The 25,991-nt window shown below is 37.6% G+C and overlaps 1 protein-coding gene and 2 long non-coding RNA genes across 3 annotated transcripts; all 3 read left to right on the top strand.

Annotated features, from left to right (window-relative positions):
- The first annotated feature begins 6,379 nt into the window (after positions 1 to 6,379).
- LOC130459159 (uncharacterized) lies at positions 6,380 to 8,025 on the top strand. The gene is made up of 4 exons (XR_008932984.1): positions 6,380 to 6,685; positions 7,614 to 7,678; positions 7,770 to 7,893; positions 7,985 to 8,025. It is a non-coding gene; the product is annotated as an uncharacterized lncRNA (long non-coding RNA).
- Positions 8,026 to 8,037: 12 nt separating this feature from the next.
- Positions 8,038 to 14,025, top strand: LOC130471440 (protein ENHANCED DISEASE RESISTANCE 2-like). Its single transcript, XM_056841566.1, has 9 exons — positions 8,038 to 8,210; positions 9,551 to 9,646; positions 9,834 to 9,898; positions 9,983 to 10,054; positions 10,207 to 10,362; positions 11,509 to 11,741; positions 11,818 to 11,857; positions 11,951 to 12,204; positions 13,822 to 14,025. The coding sequence occupies exons 1-9, from the start codon at positions 8,038 to 8,040 to the stop codon at positions 13,918 to 13,920; spliced, it is 1,188 nt and encodes a 395-aa protein (XP_056697544.1). The 3' UTR covers positions 13,921 to 14,025.
- Positions 14,026 to 21,948: 7,923 nt separating this feature from the next.
- LOC110779395 (uncharacterized) lies at positions 21,949 to 24,552 on the top strand. Its single transcript, XR_008919442.1, has 5 exons — positions 21,949 to 22,405; positions 22,490 to 22,555; positions 22,646 to 22,755; positions 23,280 to 23,343; positions 24,326 to 24,552. It is a non-coding gene; the product is annotated as an uncharacterized lncRNA (long non-coding RNA).
- The last annotated feature ends 1,439 nt before the right edge of the window (positions 24,553 to 25,991 follow it).

Genomic DNA, 25,991 nt, shown 5'->3' with positions numbered 1-25,991 from the left:
CGAGGACCCCTAGGATTTTGTATGTAACTCCCTGAAGCTTGACGTTCTGCTGGGTAGTTAGCATGAGATCATAATCGGAGAATCCCAAAGCCTTCAGGGTGGCAAGGGACAAATGTTTTCTTGAATGTCGGTGGTTACCCTAGGTTCGGGGATCACCCAGTTTTGAACATTTGGAATGAGATGGTAGAAACTTGGAACCATTAGCTCGTAACCTAGCTTGTATTTTGTAGAGATTAGGTTGCATGGAAAATCCTCTCCTTCGTTTTCACAATCATAGGAGATGGCTTGCACCGAGGGAGTTTGCTTGGCTCCTGAAGGTAGGGGCAAGGTCTTGTTATCGACCATGTTCTGGATCAAATGTTTAAGCTTGAAGCAGTCTTCAATGTCATGGCCTTTCCCCTGATGGTATTTGTAATCTGCTGCAGGATCCCAGCTCTTGGATCTCTTGTCGGTTGGAGGATCGGGTGTAGGACCGATTCGGGTGATGACTTGCTTTTCGACCAGTCGATCAAATGCTTCAATGTAAGACATTTCGAGGTTAGTAAAGACCCTTTGTGGCCTGCCTTGAAAGTTGCGTTGATTGGTGCTATTCTTGAAATTGTTTGGCTTTGGACCTTGAGGAGCTTCTAGGGCGTTGACCTCGTGGACCTTGTGTGTTGCTTCAGATTTCTTACCCTTCCACTTTTCAGCTTGTGGAACCGAGGCTATTGGTGCTTTCATCAGGTCATACTCTATATCGACCCCAATGTCATATGTTCTCTTGAAGCTTTCCAAGCCTAGGTACTTCATGTGAGTGTTGTATTTTGGAAGAAGTACGGCAATAAAGATCTTGGCCAATTCTCTCTCGGAGGGTCGAGTCACCACTTGGGACGCCATTTCTCTCCACCGGTTGAGGTAGTTAGTGAAACCTTCTTGGGGTCCTTGCCTGAGAACCTTCAATTCTCGCAGAGTAGTTTGAGGTTGAATATTGGGCTGATACTGCTCCATGAATGCTCGAGCAACCGCTTCCCATGTACTGGTTTGATGCTCTTTGAGTGAGTAATACCACTTCTGGAAGACTGGTTCTAGGGACATAGGGAATACCATGGGGTACAGCTCGAGTTCGACCCCCTTAATGGCCATTGTAGCTCTGAAGTTCTTGAGATGATACTTGGGATTGTAGGTCGACTTGAATTTTGGAATGTCATTGGCAGAGAATTTGTCTGGAAGGTTTGCATTTCCCTTGAGGTTTTCCTCCATTGAGGTATCGAAATAGTTCTCTTGATTGGTAACCTTGTTAACCAGGCTTTCGATCTTCTTGGACAGGTCATCCGTGGGTGCGGCCTGCTCCACAACACCCAAGCGGTTGCTCACATTCTCCAGGTTGGTATTGAGGTTGGCTACGGCAGCCATAAGCTGAGTGATTTGATCGACAGTGGCCATTAGAACTGATTCTTGAAAGGGACTAGGAGTTTGATTTGTAGAAGGTGAACTGGCTGCTCGTTCGATGCCGGCTATGAGAGAGGCTAGGGCTGACAGATTTCTCTTCAACCTTTCTCCTCTTCGGCGAACCCACGGGATCTTTGGACTCCTAGTTAGGACACACGACATGACTTTAAAATATGGACTTCCCAACACATGATATGATATGCATGCAATGAATGAGACCTAGACTTGACTCTAAGTGCCACTCCGAAGATTCGGAATTTTGGATTTTGTATTTTTACTCGGGACTTGCAACCCGTTGGAAATATTTGAGAGGAGCTTCATTCTTTTGTGGAGGTTTCCTCCTTGTACTAGAACTTGGAATATCGAACAAAGAAGATTTCGACCTAATTGAACTAGGACTATTTTAGGGGAATTTCAACCCATTGAGAATTTGGAAATTGGATTTGTATTATTTCAAGGGATTTTCAACCCATTGGAAATATTTTTAGGAGATTGGATATTGTATTATTTTAAGGGAGTTTCAACCCGATCGAAAGGGAATGGATTTTGTATTATTTCAAGGGAATTTCAACCCGTCAATATTTTAGGGGAATTTCAACCCATTGGATTTTGGAATATTTTTGTCAAAGTTTTAAAACACCGTTTACGTGCGGGATTCACTATAAAAACATAAGATTCCGATCATTATTGACAAAACTGCCAAAAATTCTACGAACATATTAATTAACAATCGCATAAATTTTCAATTAAATATTCCAATTTAATTCACTCCTTTAATTCTTTGCAAATGTATAAAATTAATCCATATTGATTGTAAATGATTATGAAATTAATTAGAGGCTCGTGATACCACTGTTAGGTTATGAACAATCTAATGTCATGCGGAATAAACCATAAATGCTAGAATCCAAATTAAATGCACATAATCATTTAGCATAATTTAGTGAACACATTTTGTGATGCGTGTCTTCCCTTGCTGCTCCCGAACCGAACAAGAACAAGTTAGAACGCCAAACGTCGTCCCTCTGTAGAAAGTCCACAGTATGTTCGGATCCGCCTTAGATCGTACCAACTAGGATATAAATTAAGGATTATGATTTCGGGATCTCACTTTTAGGTGATAGGCAAAGTGTATTGAATTGTGTGTTTTAACTCATGACCATAGGCCATGTATTTATAGCAAATAGGAAAACCCCTAGGAGCCAAAACCCTAGAACGAATTAGGCAAGTTTTGGGAATATAGCAAATACCCAAACCCTAAAACATTAGGGTTGGCCGGCTTCTTGCATAGCAAGCAAAACCGGCCTGCTATGGCCTTGCTCGCATAGGCACAACATTGCTGGCCAAACAATAGGCGCAACAGCGTTGACCCGTGTGCTAGGCGCAGCAACGTTGGCCTATGCACGCCAACCTTGTGCGCTGGCTCACTGGCCCATGGTACTAGGTGTTGTGCTACGGCCGATCGAGCGATGAGCCATTGCTTCGTGCGATGGTCTATCGCTCGTTTTGTTCTTCCGATTCGTTTTTCTGATTCCGGAAAATATTTCCGGTTCGAAGAATATTTATGTTTCCGATAATATTTCCGATTCAGATAATATTTACAATTTCGACAATATTTCTGATTCCGGTAATATTTCTGATTCCGGCAATATTTCTACTTACGATAATATTTTCGATACGGACCATATTTCGTTTCCGGTAATATCTTCGAATTCGTAATATTTATATTTCCGGTATGAACCATATTTCCGTTTCCGGTAATAACTTCATTTCCGGCAAATATTCTTTATTTGCCTTTTGACAGTTTGTTTTGCTCCCACTGAAACCAACATCCGCAAGTTTCGAATATCCATAATTACAGTATTTACTTAATATAATATTCACCTAAAAACTTGATATGTTAATATACTATTTGTGTGACCCTACGGGTCCAGTCAAGAGTAAGTTGTGGCATTAATAACATTAATTCCACTTGAACTGAAGCGGCCTCTAGCTAGGCATTCAGATCACTTGATCTCACTGAATGATTAACTTGCTTAATTAATACTGAACCGCATTTATTAGACTTAGCATTAAATGAATTAAATGCAAACTTGGACCAAGGGCATTATTTCCTCAGTAACCTCGCTTCTCTGGGAATAACGAATCCTTCCCTCCGGTATCTGCACATGAGTGGGAGGAGATCTCCTCCTTCTTTAAAGCCAAGCAGTGAGCCGTAGGCACAAAGAGTGCATGGGTGCCGAAGAGCTGGTTGCCCCACCCTGATCAATTTGAAGATACTACCTTCCTCTTGGTTGTGGGCCTGTGTCCGTATATGTAGAGAGGTGATGATCTAAGTTGGCTCGTTAATAAAGTTTCATAGTGTCTAGTTTCTAACCAGTGTTGTTTCTGTTTCAGATGTAGCCATGGAGAAATTGGACGATTCCTCCAAGGGCATAGTGAATATGCCCGAGTGGTTGGCCGAGGTGCTTAGTGAAAGCACTCTCAAGGCCATTGAGAACCAGAAGGAGGCGGAGCAAGGGGGGAGCACGACGACCCTACAGACGGGTACCCAAAAGGTAGGCATCTTTGCCACTTCTATACTATCTTTTGCGGAGTTGTACTAACGATGTTGATTTTGTCACAAGGTGGTGGAGAAGGCTCCAACCACTATCTTGCAGTCTGATAAACGCAAGGCGGGGATGACTGGTAAGCCGCGATTTCGCACCCGACGAGGTCTGAAAGTAGAGGCGCCCTCTGATGCATAGGTGTCTTCTAAGCGGCCTAAGACGGAAGAATAAGGCGAGCTTCCTTCTGGGGCGTCTCTTTTGTGGACGCTGCACAGGGTTCTATTCCTCAAGACCCTTTTGGAGGCATTCCTGAGGCCGTCCACGATAACATTCATCCTCTGACTACTGAAAGAACTAGGAGTTGGGGGGGTAAGTTCTATTCCAACTCGTAAGCACTTGCCGTTCTTCTTCTGTGTAACACCCCACGCTTTCAAAACATTATTTATTAATACTAATTATTATTATTATTAGCGTAAAAACGTCAGCTTTTAATTTTTGAAACGTATTATTAGTATACTGATATTTTACTATTTATCCTTTATGAATTTAATGTTTGATTTATGATTCTAGAAACTATTTTCGAAATCATTTGGCTAATATACGATTAACTAAGTCCGAAATATAAGCTTCCTTTATAACCCAAAAATCAGAAATTTTCCTTATTGACATAAATTACAGTTTTTCCCTTATGACTCCAACAAGACAAACTACGTTCTTCTTCCTCTATACTCTTCCATACGTGTTAAACCAAGAAATATTACTTTCCAAATTTCACTCATTCTTCTCATTCTATCTTACTCATCAATTGTAAAATCTCTGGTTTCATTCTTTCTCGGACAAAAATCCCACGGTATTAAAATTAGAGGGTTTTGTAATACCATTAACACATTGCTTACGTTATTTTGGCACCTTCAACTCCCTATAAATACCCATTGAAGCTGATCATACTCCTCATTCAACCAAGCATCATTTTCCAGCAATTTAAACCAAGTAAAATTATCCCTTTAAACCCCATATTCCTCTCTGCTTGTACGCACCACCACCACCACCACCACGGCGCTACCTCCTCTGTCGCCTACTATCACCACCCTACTAACCTCCTCTCACTCACTACCACCATGTACGACCACTAACCTTCAACATCAAGCTTTAAATGTAGCATTTCATTGTCCAAATCGAAACTCGTACTCACTCGCACTCCCTCTTTCTCTCTCCTTTGCAGTGCGACCGTGCGAGCCACCATGTCACCACCAAGTGCCGCCGCCCAGAAACATAAACCACTTGAGAACCACCAAAAGTAGCCACCCTTGTGTCTCTTGCTCCTCACGCAAACATGCCCAGCTCCTCCTCCTTCTTCTTCGTATTTCTCTATTTTTGAGACCAAAAATGTTACTTTACTAATTTCCTAATTTTTAAGAACCAGTGTAACACCCTAATAATTCCTTGCTTTTATAAAACCATTTTCCAACTTAAAATAAAGGAATTACTAAAGTATTACCGCCACTGTGATAACGGTTAAGGCTAGTACCAGAATTATGCAGCAGAAATTAATGTCAACTAACTTTCAAACCAACAAAAATAATAATTATTGAGGTCTCCTACAAGTTGGAACCATAACGGCCCAAAAACCAAAGTATTAAAAATTCAACAAACCCAAAACATGCATAAAGTATAATTTCAAATAGTTTTAAAGCACGAAAGAACGCAACTCTCTCAATCATCCCAAGCTACATGATTTCGATCGTACTTTGATCTACCAACCTGCTAAATTTATCTACTCCCCAACAATGCAAGTGCAAATGATGGATCATCATAGGGTCATTAAGGCAAAGGCCATGACCAAAAGACACAAAGCACGTAGTCAGCAAAAGTTGAGTACTTACAAGGCTAGAGTAAAATAAAACTATAAACATACATCACTCGCTAAGTACAAATCAACATGCAAAAACCATTTAATAATCAAAAAGTAAACCATGAATACAAGACTCGACTCTTGACTCGACTCTTGACTCACAATTTAATTAGAATAAGCTGCGAACGGGCCAAAAGAATATTCCATAAAGGAAGGGTGTTGGGAGCCCACCAAACACCATAATAAATAATAAATATCGGACCCTACCGAGTGTCCACTAGTAGAAAAAACCCCTGTTGCAGCCCCCTTGTTGCAGCGTACATGTATAAATACGCTTCAACAACCAGTCGGTCAACGCGGGTCAAACCCTTTAAAGGGTTATCGCAGCGTACATTTTAGTTGTTCGCAGCAAATGTGTTTGTTGCAGCGTACAAAATAAAAGCCCGCAGCAACAACCCGACTTTATTGCAGCGTACATGTTATTGCCCGCTGCAACAAGTCCGCGTTTCAAATTTTTTTACTTTCCTAGGTTGCAACAAACCGCGCTCAAACGTACGTTGTTCCTTCTCTTCTAGCTCCAAGCTTTTTCCCTTAAACAAATATCCAAGAAGCCGTCGAACTCAGCCCTGCGTCGCCGTCGAACTCAGCCCTGCGTCGCCGTCGAACCCAAGCGTTGCTCAGCCCTGCGTCGCTGTCTTCGCCGGTGTGTGGTGTTCTCGCCTCATCTCCCCCATCCCGTTCAATTCTCGCGCGGCCTGTCACTGAAAGATATATTCTTGGTCGGCCGGGGGTTCAGCATCTCCCCGTCGCGTCGTGGTTCCGGTGGTTGCTCGGCGTCGTGGTTCCGGTGGTTTCGGTATGGTGTGTTCAATTTCTATTTTCGTTTTTTATTTTCGTTTTCAGATTAGGGTTCAATTTTAGTTTTTGATTTTCGTTTTCAGATTAGGGTTCAATTTTAGGTTTATGATTGACAAAATCACATAGTTTTGAGTTCGATGATTTATGGGTTTCTTAGGGTTTGTTCAAATGATGTTTATGGGTTTTTAATCATTCATTACTTCATACAAAATCTTGATTGCAACACTGTGTTCAAGAATATCTGATTTCTAGTGTAGCCCTATGCTGTTCAGTCTCGGATTTCTGGTGCTGGACATGGGTACGTGTCCAGGTGTTAGATTTGGCCTTTCTTTAAATTTTACATTATCCATTTTATAATGAAGTATCAAGATATCCATCCTGTTATATCCCTTATTTATGGCCCATAATACACGTATAAGTGGTATCTTGCTATCCTTGTCTTTGACAGTGTTATCTTGTTATATCCCCTTATTTGTGGCCCATAATACACATATAAGTTAGCAACATGTCTGTTTCTATGGCTGTTGCCTGTAAAAATTTGACTATGGAAAGATATATAAGAAAATTCACCTGAGTAGGAGATGTTTCCTTCTGCCTTAAAGCTGTATTCTTTATGAGACACAATTGCGCAGAAAATTTAAATACTTTATAATGTGACGCCTCAATTACCCTTTTAACAACTGCCAGAAGTTACAAATGTGGTTATTTTAATGACAGTTTCTGACTAACTCATTTACTCATACCATCCCTTCTTTTCTTTGTCGAGGAAGAGTTGGGGGGAGGGGGGGTCAATTGGTTTTTCTTTTTTTAATCTGGGCAGAAGAATGTAAAACTCTGCGTTTTTGAGATGGTATATCCACATTTCTGAACACTCTGGTCAGTGCAACTGTGTATTTCTGAACACTATGTTCCTTGAACCCTTGCAGGCATAGTGCCCAGGAAGATGAGGAGAATGGTTCTAATTTATTGAGGAGAACGACAATTGGGAATGGTTAGTGCTCTTTTCACCTCATAGTAACTATAAAGGAACTTGTGCTTATCTTGGTCTGTACCATTTACTATTTTACTCTATTATCTTCCAGGACCTCCAAAGGCTATATTGGACTATATTGGACTGGACCCGTGAAATTGACTCGGATCTATCCCAAAGTGCTAATACTCAAGTCTTTTCTCGGAAGCATTGGCGTCTTCTTCAATGTCAAAATGGTAATTGTTGTAATATTGAAGAAATCAACTACTTCCTCTTATAACGTGGCTGGTACCTGATATTGATAATATCTTATTTCTGCAATTGCAGGGCTTCGTATTTTTGAAGAGCTTTCTGAAGTTTATTACCTTGTATGTAATTTCATGTTGTTTTCGAAGTATGATGGTTCAACTTTCTCTGTTATTTGTATATCATGCAAAATTTCTTTTATACAGCCGAGGAGTTGCAGCAGAGCAATGAGGGCTGTAGGAGTTGTTGATGCTACTTGTGAAGATATATTTGAACTTATAATGAGTATGGATGGGACAAGATTTGAGTAAGTAACGAATCTCAGCCATGAATTTTCATTATAACGATAAAGTGCTTTGATATTCACGCCATGGGAAAATCTGCCACGGAATTCATTCTCCCAAGCTCTCGCTCATGTGATGCAATTCCTATTGGCCCCAATAGCCCACCCTGGAGAAAAGATAGGAAAAATTAAAATAACATTGTGCATGTATGGCTTGATTCGGATTTCCTGCTTTTCAATTTCATGACTATAATTTGCATCTTTCACTGTAGCGGTTGTGTCATCTGAGCTCCTTCCACTCTACTTAGGGTGGGGACTTCTTTAGTTGCATTGGCGTAATGTGGCATTTTCACTTATGATGAAGTATTAATTCAATCTTACACCATCAGATATATACATCTATTGCGACATGTTCTTGGATGCTTAACATTTGAATTTCAAATGAAGATTTTTGTAAAATCTCATAGAATCACTGGGAGGAAATAAATAGCAACACAGGCACACAGCATCTTCCCTATGAGATACCACACAAACATGTCACGTTTTAAATTTTTTTGCACTAAAAGCCTCTTCATTGGTAATATTGGCTGTTGTTTGAAGTTTTTGCATTTGTACTCAAATCCTGGTATCATTAAACAGTTTTTCATCTTGTGTCTGCTAATTGTTTTTTCTCGTTGTCTCGTGCTTGTTTAATAGCAGCTTGTCTGTCACCATATGATCACATGTCGTTATATGGCCTCTGTAAACTTGCAGGTCTGTCTTAACATAATTGTTCATAACACAAAATAGCATCTAGTTGGGGACATGTAAGGAAAGATCCCTGAATCTTATACCTGCAGTTCTTTTTCTGCATACTCCGCCCTGGCGTAGCTTAAACCTCAACTCCTCTTACATGTTAAGTGCTTACAGTAAGGACTTAGTTCGTGATAGTTTATTGTTTATTCTTCTTCAGAATATGTGTTGTCCAATATACTCAATACTGTGAAAAGTCTGTAATTTACTGCCTTTCATTGTAGCAGAATTTGTTCCTTTTCGTAATATTTTTAAGTTTCTGATTTTGATCAGATAATTGTCCCTCCTATTTCCTTTATTCACCCATACCTCAGCTTCGATTTCATTTTCATGCTATTGCTGCTTTGCTGAGGATGGGTGTCTGGCCAATAACAGTTAAGAGTCAGGGCATGGTTAGATACTTAGATCTTATCAATTATTTGTTTTCTCGTGGGTTGGAGCTCCATGTGCTTTCGGCTACTCTAATTGGAAGTTTCTGGATATTTGTGCTTGAGTTGACACATCCACTGTTGATGATTTTTGCACTGGTTTCTTATAGTCTGACGTGGTTTTACCTTTACGTGGTTATCCAGATGGGATTGCTCTTTCCAGTATGGTAGTTTAGTTGAGGAGGTGGATGGACATACTGCTATTATATATCACAGACTTCAGCTTGACTGGTTTTCTATGTAAGTTTTTCTCCTGTAATTTTTCTGCATTTCGATGTAGCATAATGATTAATATTCTGCTAAAGATTAACTTATTGTTTTTAATGGAGAAAGGAGATGGGATATATTTTGTAGTTTTTCCGCATTCGTATGACATTTATGAAGTAAAAGGATCTTTAGATTAATTTAGCAATCTGTGATTTTTCAGGTTTGTATGGCCTCGTGACCTCTGCTATGTACGTTATTGGCGACGTAATGATGATGGAAGTTATGGTTAGTTTATTACCTTCAGATTCTCCTTCAGCTTCACCTTCACACTCCTCTTTTGTCCCCTCATTGTATTTTGTTATGATGCAGTTGTGTTGTTCCGCTCGAGGGTGCATGAGAACTGTGGTCCTCAGCCAGGATTTGTGCGAGCCCATCTTGAAAGTAATTTATAGATTTCTTTTATTAATTGGTTTTCTGCTTACTCTTGGTTTTGATACATTTCGTAATTGAGTTCCCTCTGATTTTAAATACAACTATTGTTCAGTTTGTTTTCCAATTTATTGATAGGTTAACATTGTTTTACAATATTTCAGGCGGTGGGTTCAACATTTCTCCTCTAAAATCACGAAATGGGAGGCCCAGATCACAAGTGCAGCACCTTATGCAAGTTGATCTGAAAGGATGGGGTGTGGGCTATGTCTCATCATTTCAGCAGCACTGCCTCCTTCAAGTGTTGAACAGTGTTGCTGGTGAGCTCCTGTTTGGAAATTTCAATTTCTTAATTTTTCTTTTTCTTTTGTTGCTAATCCTTTTATCAGGTCTGGCTCAACTATTATTAAGCTCTTTTGCAACTTAACTTAAATATAGGAAAACATTTCCAATCCCAAAAAAATATAAAATCTCTTAGAATTTCTTTCTTCGATTTATCAGTAATGGTCGTGACGTGAATTGAATTGGATATGTATTCCGTAATTGCCAGTGGGTTGCAATTTAAGGGATTTTGGGAATTATTTAGAAAATTGGAGTTCAATAAAGCATAGAGTTATGAAGGCAGGAGACATATCTTGGAAATGAAAGAAACGCTTCAAATATTTGAGAATGACGAAGTTGAAAAAAGGGGGCAAGGGGAATTGAATGAAGGTTAGTTTGTATGGATAAAAGAGGCCCATATTGAACTTTCAAAAGCCACCCCACATACGCCTATTTTGCAGAAACTCTAAATTGCTACACTAATTCACAATAATTAATTTATTTTATTATAAATTACGACCCCAATATTTGGTAGCCCTCTGCAGTTGACTTCTTGCACTCTGATACTGCTCCTGCTGTCCTGCCTTTTATGTTTGTAGTTGCTTTATTATCTATAAGTTCTTGAACCGGCTCTGGACATTCTTTCCACCTATATCTTGTGCTGGCCTTACTGATTTTTTCTACGGATAATTCATTAGTTTTGTGTAGCATAACTTGTATAAAATAAAATGGGTTGGTATTTGGCAGTAGAAGCTAGGATTGCATGCAGAATTGGGCCGAACAGTAATCTAGTTGTTATGTACTAGATGCTGACATTTCTACTCTTATGTTTTTTACGCTTCTCTGAAAAATTGTTGCTGAAAGATATAGAACCAGATAGTTGGGTATAATTAAGAAAGATAAATACATTATGTTGCTAGCCAGGTTGCATATTGGAATTGGTAGGAAGTTTGCATCGAGGTGGCTTTGTCAATTTAAAATAAAACGTTGTGCAAAATCATTTACTTGGAAATGTAAGAATGATGACCAACCATCTGTTCATTGAAGAGTATTAGTTCTTTTGTTGCGCGCCAAGGGACTTCTGCCTCTTTTCCCTAAAATGTGTTTATGTTATTAGTTGTTTAATCTCCCTACTACTCTGACAGGGTTGCGTGAATACTTTTCTCAAACTGATGAAAGGATTGCTACCCCCAGAATTCCAGTTATGGTCAACATGACCTCAGCATCTATGCCTTCACGAAAGAACCAAAAGTTTCAGGATCCATCCATTCATCCTTGTTCTCCTGATCGGAATATTGTTCCGAATAGAAACTCTGTCATGATGGATGAAGACTCTGATGAAGATGAGGATTATCAAATACCCGAGGCAGAGCAAGAGGTTTGTACTAGATTGCTAGGTAAACGTTTTTCTTGGGTGTCTGAATGCTCTTTAACTGTGGTTGGAAATCTTGTAGGGTTACCGCTCTCCGCCTGAGAATGAAGTCAAGATAACCGGTAGGCATTGCTTTATCCACTTTCCCTCATTTATTTTGTAACTGCAATATTTTTATTCAAGCATAAATTTAACAGCTCCCTTTGTGTTTGAAGCTGTTGAAGAACCAACCGATCAGATTGATTCAACTATGTTCTCGGGAACTTTGCGACGAGACGACAATGAAAATGCTCGCAATTGCTGGAGAATATCTGATGGAAATAACTTCAAGGTTCGCAGCAAAAAATTCTGTCGTGACAAGTCAAAGGTTCCAGCAGGGAAACCTTTAATGGATCTTGTTGCTGTTGATTGGTTCAAGAATTCAAGTCGGATGGACCATGTTGCTAGACGTCCAGGCTGTGCAGCACAGGTGAGACTTTTAAAATCTGCCTTTTCTCATTTCCCTTTCTTGATACAGAAGTAAGGGGTGTTTTGTTAAAAGAGGTATGGAGAAAAAAGAGCTTATTGAGGTGAATTAGAGGTTTAGGGGTCTGTGATCTATTGATTCCTTATTAGATGTACTATTCAATCTTCATCTTTAGATTAGTGATTAAATGTTTGCCTTTTCAAGTATATGCCATGATCAGAACCTAAGGACTCATTTTAAACTTACTAAATGTTTTATATGCTTATTTTTAACTTTCTAGGACTCATTCCAATCCATTTATGCACATTTAAGGCTCATTGTGTCGTTATAGGTCATATTTAGGCTAAAATGACATTTTCGCTCCCAACTTTGAACTTAAGAACCTAATGACTCATTTTAAACTTATTATATGATAAATATGCTTAGTTTTAAGTTTCTAAGACTTATTCTAATCTACTTATACCCATTTAATGCTTGTTTGATAGTTATAGGTCATATTTAGGCTAAAATGAGGCATTTTCGCTCCTAACTTTAAAATAAAGAACCTAAGCACTCATTTTAAACTTAATACATGTTTAATATGCATAATTTTAACTTTATAAGACTCGTTCCAATCTATTTATGCACCTTTAAGGCTCATTAGGTCGTTGTAGGTCATATTTAGGCTAAAATGACATTTTCGCTCCCAACTATGAACTAAAGAACCTAAGGACTCATTTTAAACCTACTAAATGTTTTATATTCTAGTTTTAACTTTCTAGGACTTATTCCAATCCATTTATGCACATTTAAGGCTCATTGTGTCGTTATAGGTCATATTTAGGCTAAAATGACATTTTCGCTCCCAACTTTGAACTTAAGAACCTAATGACTCATTTTAAACTTATTATATGATAAATATGCTTAGTTTAAGTTTCTAAGACTTATTCTAGTCTGTTTATGCACATTTAATGCTTGTTTGATAGTTATAGGTCATATTTAGGCTAAAATGAGGCATTTTCGCTCCTAACTTTAAAATAAAGAACCTAAGCACGCATTTTAAACTTAATACATGTTTAATATGCATAATTTTAACTTTATAAGACTCGTTCCAATCCATTTATGCATATTTAAGGCTCATTGTGTCGTTTTAGGTCATATTTAGGCTAAAATGACATTTTCGCTCCCAACTTTGAACTTAAGAACCTAAGGACTCATTTTTAAATTATTATATGATTAATAAGCTTAGTTTTGAGTTTCTAGTACTTATTCTAATCTACTTATACCCATTTAATGCTTGTTTGATCGTTATAGGTCATATCTAGGCTAAAATAAGGCATTTTCGCTCCCAACTTTAAAATAAAGAACCTAAGGACTCATTTAAAACTTATTACATGTTTAATATGCATAATTTTAACGATCTAAGACTCGTTCCAATCTATTTATGCACCTATAGGCTCATTGGGTCGTTATAGGTCATATTTAGGCTAAAATGACATTTTCGCTCCCAACTTTGAACTAAAGAACCTAAGGACTCATTTTAGACTATTAGGACATTGTCATTAGTTTCTTGAATGTTAAAATGTGATATTTAATTTGTATTTAATCTAATGTTTAATTTAAATTTCTGTTTTTGTAAAGGTCTACACTCCGAGGATTGCGCCTTATGCGAGGAATTTGATGTGGTTCGTGAGCAATGGGCTAAGTTTTTTACCAACAAGTATTTATTATTGGCTTTAGCGCGCTTGATCGAGTTGGTTTAGTTGTTATAGAATAAATTTTATATTAAAATGTATGTTTATGTTGAAATTGGAACATATATTTAAATGTAATATGTGCACTTTGGTTTTGGGATATATAGTATACAAAACTCCAGTTGTTGTTTTTATATTTGTTATACAGGTTGCGTTATTCTATTATTGTTTTGACATGTTTCTATATTTGGTGCAAGGCACTCTAGGTATCCCTAAACAAAATTAGAATTTTCCCGCCAAAAGTGCTTTTTTGCAGCATACATATATGTTGTACGCTGCAACAAGGGAAAAAAATTTCGCAAAAATTCAGACTTGTTGCAGCGTACAAATAAATGTACGCTGCAAAAAATTGAGTAATTCAGACTTGTTGCAGCGTACAAATAAATGTACGCTGCAAAAAGTTGAGTCTTTTGCAGCGTACATATATATGTACGCTGCAACAAGTCCAAAATTTTGCCAATTTTTTGGCACTTGTTGCAGCGTACATCTAAAAGCCCGCTGCAACAAATCACTTTTTGCAGCGAACATTGTACGCTGCAACAAGTTCAGACTTGTTGCAGGCCCCCCAGTTGCAGCATACGATGTACGCTGCAACAGGGGTCTAAAAGCCCGCTGCAATAAGGGTTTTTTCTACTAGTGGTCGGGCCATACCGACGGAATTCCAGCGCATAAATTAAATGAAACAACGTCTTGTATCATTAGTAGGAGAACGAGTTTTCCGGCAAATCTCCCCCCATTGTTCATACTCAAGGTATATACGTTCCAAGAGTTTTGAAGCTTGTTCTGGTTGCACTTTACGTTTATTAATATTTTATTAATGGTGAACTCGAGACTCGAACTCACATACTTACATACATACAATTAATAAACGACAACCAAAACAATCTCATTTTATCCTTTAGGACTTGTGATCAATAAATCAAGATGTATTGAAATTACTACCAAGTTCCTTCTCACCAAAGGTGAGATTCCACATCATGCCTATTAACATGAGGGTTGTGCCCTTGCACGACAAATCCTAATTCATTTCATATAAAATATTCCCAACTGAACCATACATGTGCGGTGGCTTATGTGAGCTAACCCTTCACATGTGGTAAAATAAATAGTACAACGAGGTACGAATAATTGGCTCAAAAGTATGCTAGACATCCCGTACCATAGCATAACAATAAATAATTCATCCCTTGCATGTGAAACAAACCATACATGCATAAATATTGAACAACATGATTGACAATGAAATCCATACTCATAATAGTTCCAACATGCTTGTTCAACTAATAAATCTATAATTCCAATAATAATAATTCACATGATCGTTCACCGAAACAAATATGAATCCACCAAGTTCACATGATATAATTCACATCAATAACAATCATGTAATGTCCCTTGACAAATAATGTGGTCGCCCTAGACTTGTACGTACCTTGAATACCTAAGCGTAGGGGCCACTTTGCAAAACGATCACTCACTTAGAAATCACCTCCTATCATCAAAATAATGAAACTTTAATTATTTCCATGTTCATTAAATTTCCAGTAACTTTATAAAATATAAAACCTTGTTAATAATTAGAATTCAATCGTTCTTTAATAAAATAATCGTCTCAATTTGCAAAACTAATCCCTAGTATGAAAACATACTTTTTCCACCCTTAAAATCAATAAAAATCAACACTTTAGACCTTTTTATAAATCTGAAAATATAATTGATTATCATGATTAAATTAATCACCTAATTATGCTAATCAATTGACCCATTAGGTCTAGGTTAAAACCCTAACTTGAATTTCTCAATAAAACCAATTTATCATTATAAAAATCAATTCTTTATTATATAAACAAATCTGAAAATTCATACTTTAATAATTAAAATACGCCTCATGAATCAAAACATATAAATCCTCACAATACGGTGTTCATAACCGATTCCCAACATTTTATTTATTCAAAACAATAATAATAATGTAATTTGAAATACGAAATTGAAATAAAATAGATTAAGGAAAATAGGATTATACCAATCCGGCCTATAGCACGGAACAACCATGAATTAATTGGGATTGGGCGAAAGAATCGAATAACGAACAAGAACACACACACACTCAATAGTGTGTGCGCGCGCGGCAGAGGGGCGACGAGCAGGGGCACTGCGCGCGGGATGAGGGCGAGGCTAGCGCGCAGCAAGAGGGACGAGGGGGTGAGAGCTGGGCGCGCAAGAGAGACGAGAGCAAGAGGGGCGTGTGTGGCTGGGCGGGAAACAGCGCACCAGCAACACAACAACAGCACAGCACCAGCAGCAAGGCGTGCTGGTTGGGCGGGCTGCAAGCAAGAGAGTGGGCGAGAGTGTGGGCGAGCAACGAGGGCACAAGCACGCGATGAAGGAAATAATGCCCTTGGTCCAAGTATGCATTCTATGTTAAGTCTAATAAATGCGGTTCAGTATTAATTAACAAGTTAATAATTCAGTGAGATCAAGTGAGCTGAATGCCTAGCTAGAGGCCGCTTCAGTTCAAGTGGAATTAATGATATTAATCCACAGCTTACTCTTGACTGAACCCGTAGGGTCACACAAATAGTACGTAAACGGATCAAGTATTTAATGGCATTAAATACTCCATCTATGAATATTCGGAATCGGCGGATCTTGGTTTCAGTGGGAGCTGAGATCGTCACAGGCAAGAAATGAATGCTCCGGAAACGATGATATTGCCGGAAACGGAAATATGGATCGTATCGGAAATATAAATATTATCCAAGTCGTAGATGTTGCCGGAAACGGAAACATGGTACGTATCGGAAAATATTATCGGAAATGGAAATATTGCCGGAATCGGAAATATTGCCGGAAACGGAAATATTGTCAGAATCGGAAATATTATCGGAATCGGAAAATAATTCCGGAAACGGAAATATTAAATATTTGTTCGAAACGGAAATTAATTCCGGAATCGGAAATATTAAATATTGTTTGTATCGGAAATGAATTCCGGAATCGGGAAATTAATCGGAAGCGTATCGTACGAATTAGCATCGGACGAGGCCTGCCAGACAAAGGCCCAGCACGAAGCCGGGCCATCGCCCAGCAAGCCAGCGCGCCACAACGCACCAGCCAAGGCTGCGCCAGGCCCACCGCAAGGCAGGCCCAGCGCGCGCCAAGGCTGCGGCAGCGTGTGGGCCTCGTGGCAATGGGCTGCGAGCTAGCGGGCTGCGCGCGCGCGCATGGCGCCCCTCGTGGGCTGCTGTGCGTGCGTGTGTGTGTTTGTGTGCTATACGAATCCTAAAGCTATCAGGTTTCGACATATGATTAAATTCCTAAACCTAAAAGGATGAATTAATTAAATAAGAATTCTATTAGGATTCTAGTTTAATTAATTCGTATCCTAATAGGATTACAATTCCCTTTCCATACCTCTATAAATAAAGGCCTAGGGTCATTATTTTGTATAGAGTATTCAAGTATTCAAAGTGATTTTTGAGAGCAAAACTTCAGTCATACAATTGCCTATATTAGCCGAAAATTCTAAGTACCTTAAGGGCGATCCTAGTTGGTCAAGCTTAAGGCGGATCCGGACGTGCTGTGGACTATCTACGGAGGGACGACACTTGGAGTCCTAAAGACTTGTTCTTGTTCGGTTCGGGCGCAGCTAGGGAAGGCACGCAACAAAGTGTATGCATCTAAACTATGCTAAATGATTATGTGTAAATAATATGCTTTCCTGGCTTTATGTTTTTTCCGCATGATTTATGAATTGTCATATGTATCATAACCTAACAGTGGTATCAGAGCCTCTTATTATTTTCATAATCTAAATTGCATGAACATGGTTAAATATTACAAATTTTCAAGAATTAAAAGGGGTGATTAATTTTCGTAATTGTTAATTAATTGCAAATTGCGTTTATTTAATTATACGTACGCAATTTTTCGGCAGTTTCTTCGTTACTCATCCAAATCGAGTGATTTTTGTGTCAATTCCGCATGTAAAAGGCATTCTAAAATTTTGACAAAAAGATTATTTTTCGGCCGAACTCAGAATTCTCAAATTCGAAGCCTAACTATGACTTTTCGGAGGTTTTAGTTTTTCGAATGCAAAATTTCGTAAATTTAAGATGTTAAATTAAATATTTGCGATTCTTGTTGATAAATCTTGAATTTTTGATTGACCTATTGTATATGTTTAACAAGTTTGAATGCCTAGCCTTGTTAATTATGCAATCTAATTTGTAATTATGATTAATTTGTTGAAAATTGGAATAATTTAGAATTAATTTGATTTTCATAATTAGTTATAATTTAATTAGACACCTATGATTAAAAACCACCATAAAAATTGTAAATTTATGTTAAATTTTAAATTTTTATGACCTAGACTTGAATCCATTAAATAATAAATTTTTGATTTTTCGCCCTAAAATTATGAAATTAATATTATTTATTAATTTGTCATTAATTTTGAATATAAATTTTAAAATTTTATGCGATTCGCTCATATAACATGCGATTCTTTTTTATTAATCTTGAGTTTTTGATTGACCTACAGTATATGTTTAACAACTTTGAATGCCTAGACTTGTTAATTATACAACCTAATTTGTAATTATGATTAATTTGTTGAAATTCGAATAATTTAGAATTGATTTGTTTTTCATAATTAATTAATAATTTAATTAGGTATCCATGATTAAAATCCACCATAAAAATTGTTAATTTATGTTAAATTTTTAATTTTTATGACCTAGATTTGAATCCATGATAATCGGAAATCAATTGAATAATAAATTTTCGATTTTTCGCCCTAAAATTATGAAATTAATATTAATTTATTAAGTTGTCATTAATTTTAAATATAAATTTTAAATTTTTATGCGATTCGTTCATATAACTTGCACGCACAAAGCAATGGACGCTACGTGTTACCCTTAAGGGGTGTTGTATAGTGCGGGCATGTGACGACGAGCAAGGGAGCTCGTCGCCCATGCGGTACGAATGCAATGAGCAAGGCCATGGTGCACGAGCACAAGGCAGCAGCCTGCCTTGTGTCGTGGGCTGTGTGCGATGGACGAATGGGCGAGGGCGAGAGCAAGGCACGAGCAGTCGCGTGTGGGCAACAAGCGAGCTGCGCCACAGCGCGCACTGCCTCGCGCAAGCATGCGGAGCCTCGCGCGCAGCGAGCGCTAGTGTGCGTGCGACGAGCGCTGCGCCCAGCGATGGCGTGCAGCGTGCTTGTTGCGACTTGCGACGAGCGCTGCGCCCAGCGATGGCGTGCAGCGTGCTTGTTGCGACGTGCGACGAGCGCTGCGCCCAGCGATGGGCTGCGGCAGCATGCTTGTTGCGTCGAGCGCTGGCGCGCGCAGCGAGCACCAGCTGGCGTGATGCCTTGCGATGGTGAGCAGCAGCGATGCGACACAGCCCATGGGCTGCGCGCACATGGCCAGCTATGGCTGTGTGCGTGTGGCCCATGGGCGTGCGTTGCGTCGGATTGTTGCGTTGCGATTAGATCGTTTTGAAATTTTAATTTGAAATTTTCAGTTTACGTAATTTTAATTAATTTTAAAATTAATAATTTAAATTATTTTCTTGGATTTTAATTTTGAATATTGTAATTATAATAAATTTTATTTATTCTAAATTATTTTACTAAAATTAAAATCATGAATTAATTTAAATACGACTGAAATTAAATTAAACTTTTTGGATTCAATTATAAATTTATATGAGCTTTAAATTTTAATTAAATTTGTATGTTTCCGGTTAGACTAGAAATACATTTTTAAGTTTAAAATTAGTAAAGCATATGAATTTATTGGTTTAAGTGGGAGCCCTTTTTAGTCATAAACTCTTGATTAGGTCTACAAATCCTTAAGGTTAAAACAACTTGATTAGAATTAATAAGGACTGAATAATTTGTAGATTATTGGTGCCCTTGATTAATTGCTGCAAATGTTTATGTGATGCATAATGTGTTTTACTAACCAGCTATGTGGGCCATTCATGATAATGAATGGGTGAATGGTATATATGGTATATGTACTGTTTTGCGAGTTATGAAGTGACTAGTATGGCCCAAATAGGATAGAAAATATGGTCTGCGTACCATTAATTTGAATGTAATTGGTCTAAAGTACCAAAGTTGTTTTTCAATTCAAATATGGTCTGCGTACCATCAAATAGTTGTAATTAGTTTTAATTATAGCTTATTCTATTTGAAGAAAATGGTGCCTCCTGTTAGGTTATGATACATATGACATTTACATAGATCATGCGGAAACAACCATTAACCCAGGAAACATATTATTTACACATAATCATATAGCATAATTAGATGCATACTCTTTGTTGCGTGCCTTCCCTAGCTGCGCCCGAACCGAACAAGAACAAGTCTTTTAGGACTCCAAGTGTCGTCCCTCCGTAGAAAGTCCACAGCACGTCCGGATCCGCCTTAAGATTGACCAACTAGAATCGCCCTTAAGGTACTCAGAAAATTCGGCACTTTTGGGGCAAGATGGGTGTTTGAATTTTCTCTCAAAAACTCACTTTTGAATACTTTGAAACTTGTGTATAAATTATGACCCCTAGGCCTTTATTTATAGAGTTATGGAAAAGGAATCGTAATCCTAGTAGGATGCGAATTAATTGGAATTAGAATTCTACATGAATTCTACTTAATCAATTTATCCAATAGGAATAGACATTTAATCATACACTGACTCTTGCAGATTCAGGAATCTCGCATGAGCTCAAACTCACACACACACGGCAGCCACAAGGGCTGCCCACGCATGCGAGCAGCAGCCCACGCAGCGCGGCCCACGCATGCGCGGCCTTGTGCGCGCTGGGCTGTGGCGTGCGTGCTTGCTGGGCGATGGCCTGGCTTCGTGCTGGGCCTTCGTCCGGCAGGCCTCGTCCGATGCTAATTCGTACGATACGCTTCCGATTAAATTTCCATTTCCGGAATCTATTTCCGATACGAACAATATTTAATATTTCCGATTCCGGAATTAATTTCCGTTTCGAACAAATATTTAATATTTCCGTTTCCGGAATTATTTTCCGATTCCGGTAATATTTCCGATTCTGACAATATTTCCGTTTCCGGCAATATTTCCGATTCTGGTAATATTTCCATTTCCAATAATATTTTCCGATACGTACCATGTTTCCGTTTCCGGCAACATCTACGACTTGGATAATATTCATATTTCCGATACGATCCATATTTCCGTTTCCGGCAATATCATCGTTTCCGGAGTATTCATTTCTTGCCTGTGACGATCTTAGCTCCCACTGAAACCAAGATCCGTCGGTTCCGAATATTCATAGATGGAGTATTTAATGCCATTAAATACTTGATCCGTTTACGTACTATTTGTGTGACCCTACGGGTTCAGTCAAGAGTAAGCTGTGGATTAATATCATTAATTCCACTTGAACTGAAGCGGCCTCTAGCTAGGCATTCAGCTCACTTGATCTCACTGAATTATTAACTTGTTAATTAATACTGAACCGCATTTATTAGACTTAACATAGAATGCATACTTGGACCAAGGGCATTATTTCCTTCAGTCTCCCACTTGTCCTTAGGGACAAGTGTGCATTTCCTAATTCCTTTGTCGCTCGATGCTTGCTCTTGAACATAAGGTAAGAGTTGTCATCCTTATTATGTCCAGAGGTGTTCCTCGGTTTCAGAGTTCAACTGATCAAATAAACAGATAATCATAGCCTATGATTCATCCGAGCACGGCCATGCATTTCACAGTTTCTAGCTCTCCGAGTGGCCTTGTACAACTTTTAAGCATCTCATCCCGATTTATGGGAGGACAATCCCAATCTTGCGATCTTGAGATTAGACTTCGTTTGATAGGTGATTACCTGAGCGTTGCCTTTATAGCCTCCTTTTACGGTGCGACGGTTGGTCAACGTCAAAGCAACCAGTTCTCAAACAAGTAATCTGTAATCCCCCTTAAATTTATAATTTTATTAATATATTTTAACGTATAGTTATTCATATTTTAATAGAATTTACGAGTTTTAATAATAAATATATAATTAACGCATATTTATTTTAGTTAATTACATTTTAAATATTTTAACGATTTATGAAATTAAAAATAATTTTAGAATTTTATGTTGAAAAGAATTTGAATTACCAAAACACATTGAAATTTGGAAAACAAGCCTAATCGATTTTGGATTCAAACGTAAAAGTTCAATCCTAGTTCTAGCCCAAATTGTAAAAGCCCAAAATTTCCTACACATGTGTTCAATTCACGTGAAACAAACCTACTCCTCCCTTCTCCTCACTTCACGTGAAAACTAAAAAAAAAAAAAAAAAAAACCCAAAACCCTCTTTGAAGTCTTTTCACGTAACTGCTTAATTGCTTCCCCTTGATTGCTTGTGCTGCCGCCGTCGAGCCACCACCATCGGCTGCTTCTTCCCTCGTCGCCCCTCTCCGTCGCCGCCGGTAATTCTTCCCTCCTTCTTTCTCTTTAGTTTCTTTTCTTCCCTCGTCGTTTTCCCCTCCTTAACGGTGCTATTGGTTTCACAGCACCACCGCTCACACCACCTACACTTTGCACCTAGCCGGACCGCTGAGCCACCGCCTTCGCCGCCGGTATGCTTCTTCCTCCCCCTTCTCTCTTTCGTCCCTTCCTCTCTTATGTGTCGTGCTTGCTCCCCTCACTCGGTTTTCTGTTTCGCCCAGCCTCCGCGAGTCTCCTCGCCACCCGCACAACACCACCTTCGTCAGTCCAACCGACCGTCACTGCCGCGCCGCCTGTGCTCCGCCGGCCAGCCACTCCCTTCTTGTTTTTGGTTAATTCTCAACCCTAAACTAAATTATGTTTTAGTTATGTTTTATTAAATATGTTTTATTAGTTTATTCATGTTTCTTGAATTAAATTATAGTTTTATTATTAAGTTAGGAATTTCAGATTATATACTTTGCATAATTAATAATTTAATTTTCAGATTTATATAATTGAATTAAAATAAGGATTTTAATTATTAAAACATGAATTTTTAAGGTTTTAATAGTTTTAAAATCATGATAGAATGGTTTGAATTATTAAAATTATTAGTTTTATGTTCTAAGCATGATAATTTGGTTTTGGGAAAGCTTTAAACGATTTCATATTGCTGAAAATTTAAAGTATGATGTTTGCGAAGAGTTTTCAACGAATTTCAATCACTAATTTAATAATTATGATGTTAGGAAATCAAATATTCAAGTTTGGATATTGGGGAAGGTTCTAAATATGTTTAGGATGTATTTAGAATGCTTTATTATAGTTGTGAATGATTAGAAATTGATTGGGAATCCTTGTTGGTTGTTTTAGGTGGAGAATTCTCTTTAGGCGACTTTTGAAAGTGTTAAAGTGGCCTATTAGTTGTTTATGCAAGGTACGTACATACCTGTGTGCTTGGAATGTGTGCTAATTGTTGAAACCATGTTGAACTTGTTGGTGAACTTGGTTGTGTTGAGATTGTTGTTGAACTTAGTTATGTTGATATTATTGACGAACTCGGTTAGGTTGAAATTGCATGTTTAATATTGTTGGACGGACATATTGAACTTATATTGCATTATGAGAATTGTAACATGTTAGTATGGAAGATTGATGCAAACATGTTTGATTGGGAACACTAGATTATTTAGTATATAATTCAGATCAGTTAATTGTTGTTCCCTTTTAGCTTTTCACTACTTTATGAGGGCGGAGGACCTCATTTAGTAAGTTGAAACCTTATACCCATATACAGGGGTTGATCAGTATTAGAGAAAAGATTGGAGTTAATTGGAATGAGTCTTGTTTGATGCCTCTTTGATCACTTACTCAATTCCAAGATAAAAACAGTTATAAATAAATGTGAGTTGCATGCCTTATGTGATTGCCGAGTCATAACAGGGTGTCAATTTGTAAATCATGTAAAGTGAAACTGAGTAGCAATAGCTTTAGACTGTGCACGTCTAAAGTGACGGACAAACAGGAGTTGGGGTTCATGGTGGTAGCCCATGGCCTTTCATTCGGACCGGATTGATCACCGCGTCCTATTTTCAGTCAAACGTTCCTCGATATCGCAGGTCACTGAGGTTACGGAGTCGCGCCCGTACCTCGTCTAGCTAGAAAACTCGGTCCATTGCCTATTTCAATTAAATTAATATTATTGTTATAAAAGTCTAGTCCAGTCTAGCTTAGTCTAGTTAAGTATGGTCGTCAGGTTATCATGCTTTGTCTGCCCTTAATTATGTTTAATAGTATCATGTTAGGATTATTATTGCTTTAGTATGTAGTACTCAGCTTTGCTGATTACGTGCTTTGTTTGTGTGTGTTGATCATGGCTATGCCTATTGATCCTGTGATGACCCATCTTTGGTGAGCAGTCTCTAAGGATCAATAAGAGTTGCCCATCTACAGGTTTGAAGATGATGCATCATTGGGATCGGGATTAGAGAGCTTATAGTTCTATTTGTTTAATTAAGTGATTTAATTTGTTAACTTATATTTGAAAGTTGTCGTACTATTCGTATTTCTTTATTTCCGTTAATTGGTTTTGGACTTAATATGTAATCAATTATTTATGAACCTAAAAGTTAGTTTTATGTTTTCCGCTGCAAAATTCTGAATAAGCCGTAACGTTTTCACACGGGCGATAATGCCTTGATAATTCTCTACGTTTTATATTAAAATGTTCTTTTAGAAAAGAGAGAATTGTCGGGGTGTTACAAAGTGGTATCTAGAAGCTAAGGTTTTACTTAACAATTTTTTTAGGCGCCTAACTATCTAGTTATTTAAAATAAATTTCTTAAAAATCGAGCTTCTACGTATTATAGTGTTCAAAAATTGGTACTTTTTTTTTGGGGGGCCGATTTCCTTTTATCTTGTTTGAAAGTATATAATATTTCTTATTTAAGTTCGGAATTAACTTATTTATTCGAAACTTTTTGTTTATGTGAATTAAGTACGTTTTTCTTTATTTTCGAAATTAAATTAAATATATTCAAAAAAAATAAAAAATAAAAATCTTATTCCTTAAGTATATTTATTCGTTTAATATTTATTCGCTTAATAAATATGTATTCGTTTATTATTTATTCGTTTAATAAAAATTTCTTATTAATTATTCGTTTTAAAAAAAAAAATATTCTTTATTTTATTTATTCGTTATTATTAATTCGTTTAATAAACTTTTTCTTACTAATCGTTCTTGTTTTATTCTTTAAATTCTTCAATGTTTGACCTATTATGATTTATTATGAGAGATGGGTAATATAGGAAAGGGCATATAGGATAGAATTATATGTGCATTAGTAGTTAATTGCTAACATAAGAAGTTAATTGCTATGTGCATGTGTTAAATGTTTAAGTGTTGCATGTAAATGTGCATAGAAATTGTTTGATTCCACCAAACTTATTGTTTTATTGAATTCTGATTATGCTTTGGTTGGGAAATCGTTAGTAAGATCTTAAGTTGTTTGTTTCATGAATAAAACGCTTCTTTCCAAGTACACCAACATAGGATCCTTTGAGAAGATCGACGAATACTGAGGATCTAGATTTCACTTCACAAATTTCCAAGGAAAGAACAGATAGACAAGATGCCTTAAACATTTGAAGTTGTAATAGTTAGTTTGTTCTTAAATGTTTTGGAGAATAAGTAGCAAAGCTACAACAGTTTAAAGTTAAAGCAATAAGAGTTTGAGTTATTCTTTATTCTTTTCAAGGATGTATTAAACCTTTATAGAATTAGCAATAAAAGTTAAAGTATTCGTTTCCAATGTGAGAATTCCATAATTTGCCAACAATAGTTTATGTTTATATCATAGAACTTTTATTTTATTTTGAGGACAAGTGTGTTGTTAATATTTAGGGATTGTTATACTCATTCTTTTGAGGAATAAAAGTTAGATCATTGATTATCCAAAGGACCAAGAGTTTATTTTGGGCACGCAAAGGAAATGTTTTCTTCTTTTTCTACCTTATTATTTGTGATGATTGAATTTGATCCTTGTTTCTTAGTTGAATGTCCGGTATGCGAATATCATTCAT

The sequence above is a fragment of the Spinacia oleracea genome, chromosome 4 (assembly GCF_020520425.1).
Source record: "Spinacia oleracea cultivar Varoflay chromosome 4, BTI_SOV_V1, whole genome shotgun sequence".
Classification (NCBI taxonomy): Eukaryota; Viridiplantae; Streptophyta; class Magnoliopsida; order Caryophyllales; family Amaranthaceae; genus Spinacia; species Spinacia oleracea.
This window is presented reverse-complemented; position numbering and strand designations above follow the sequence as displayed.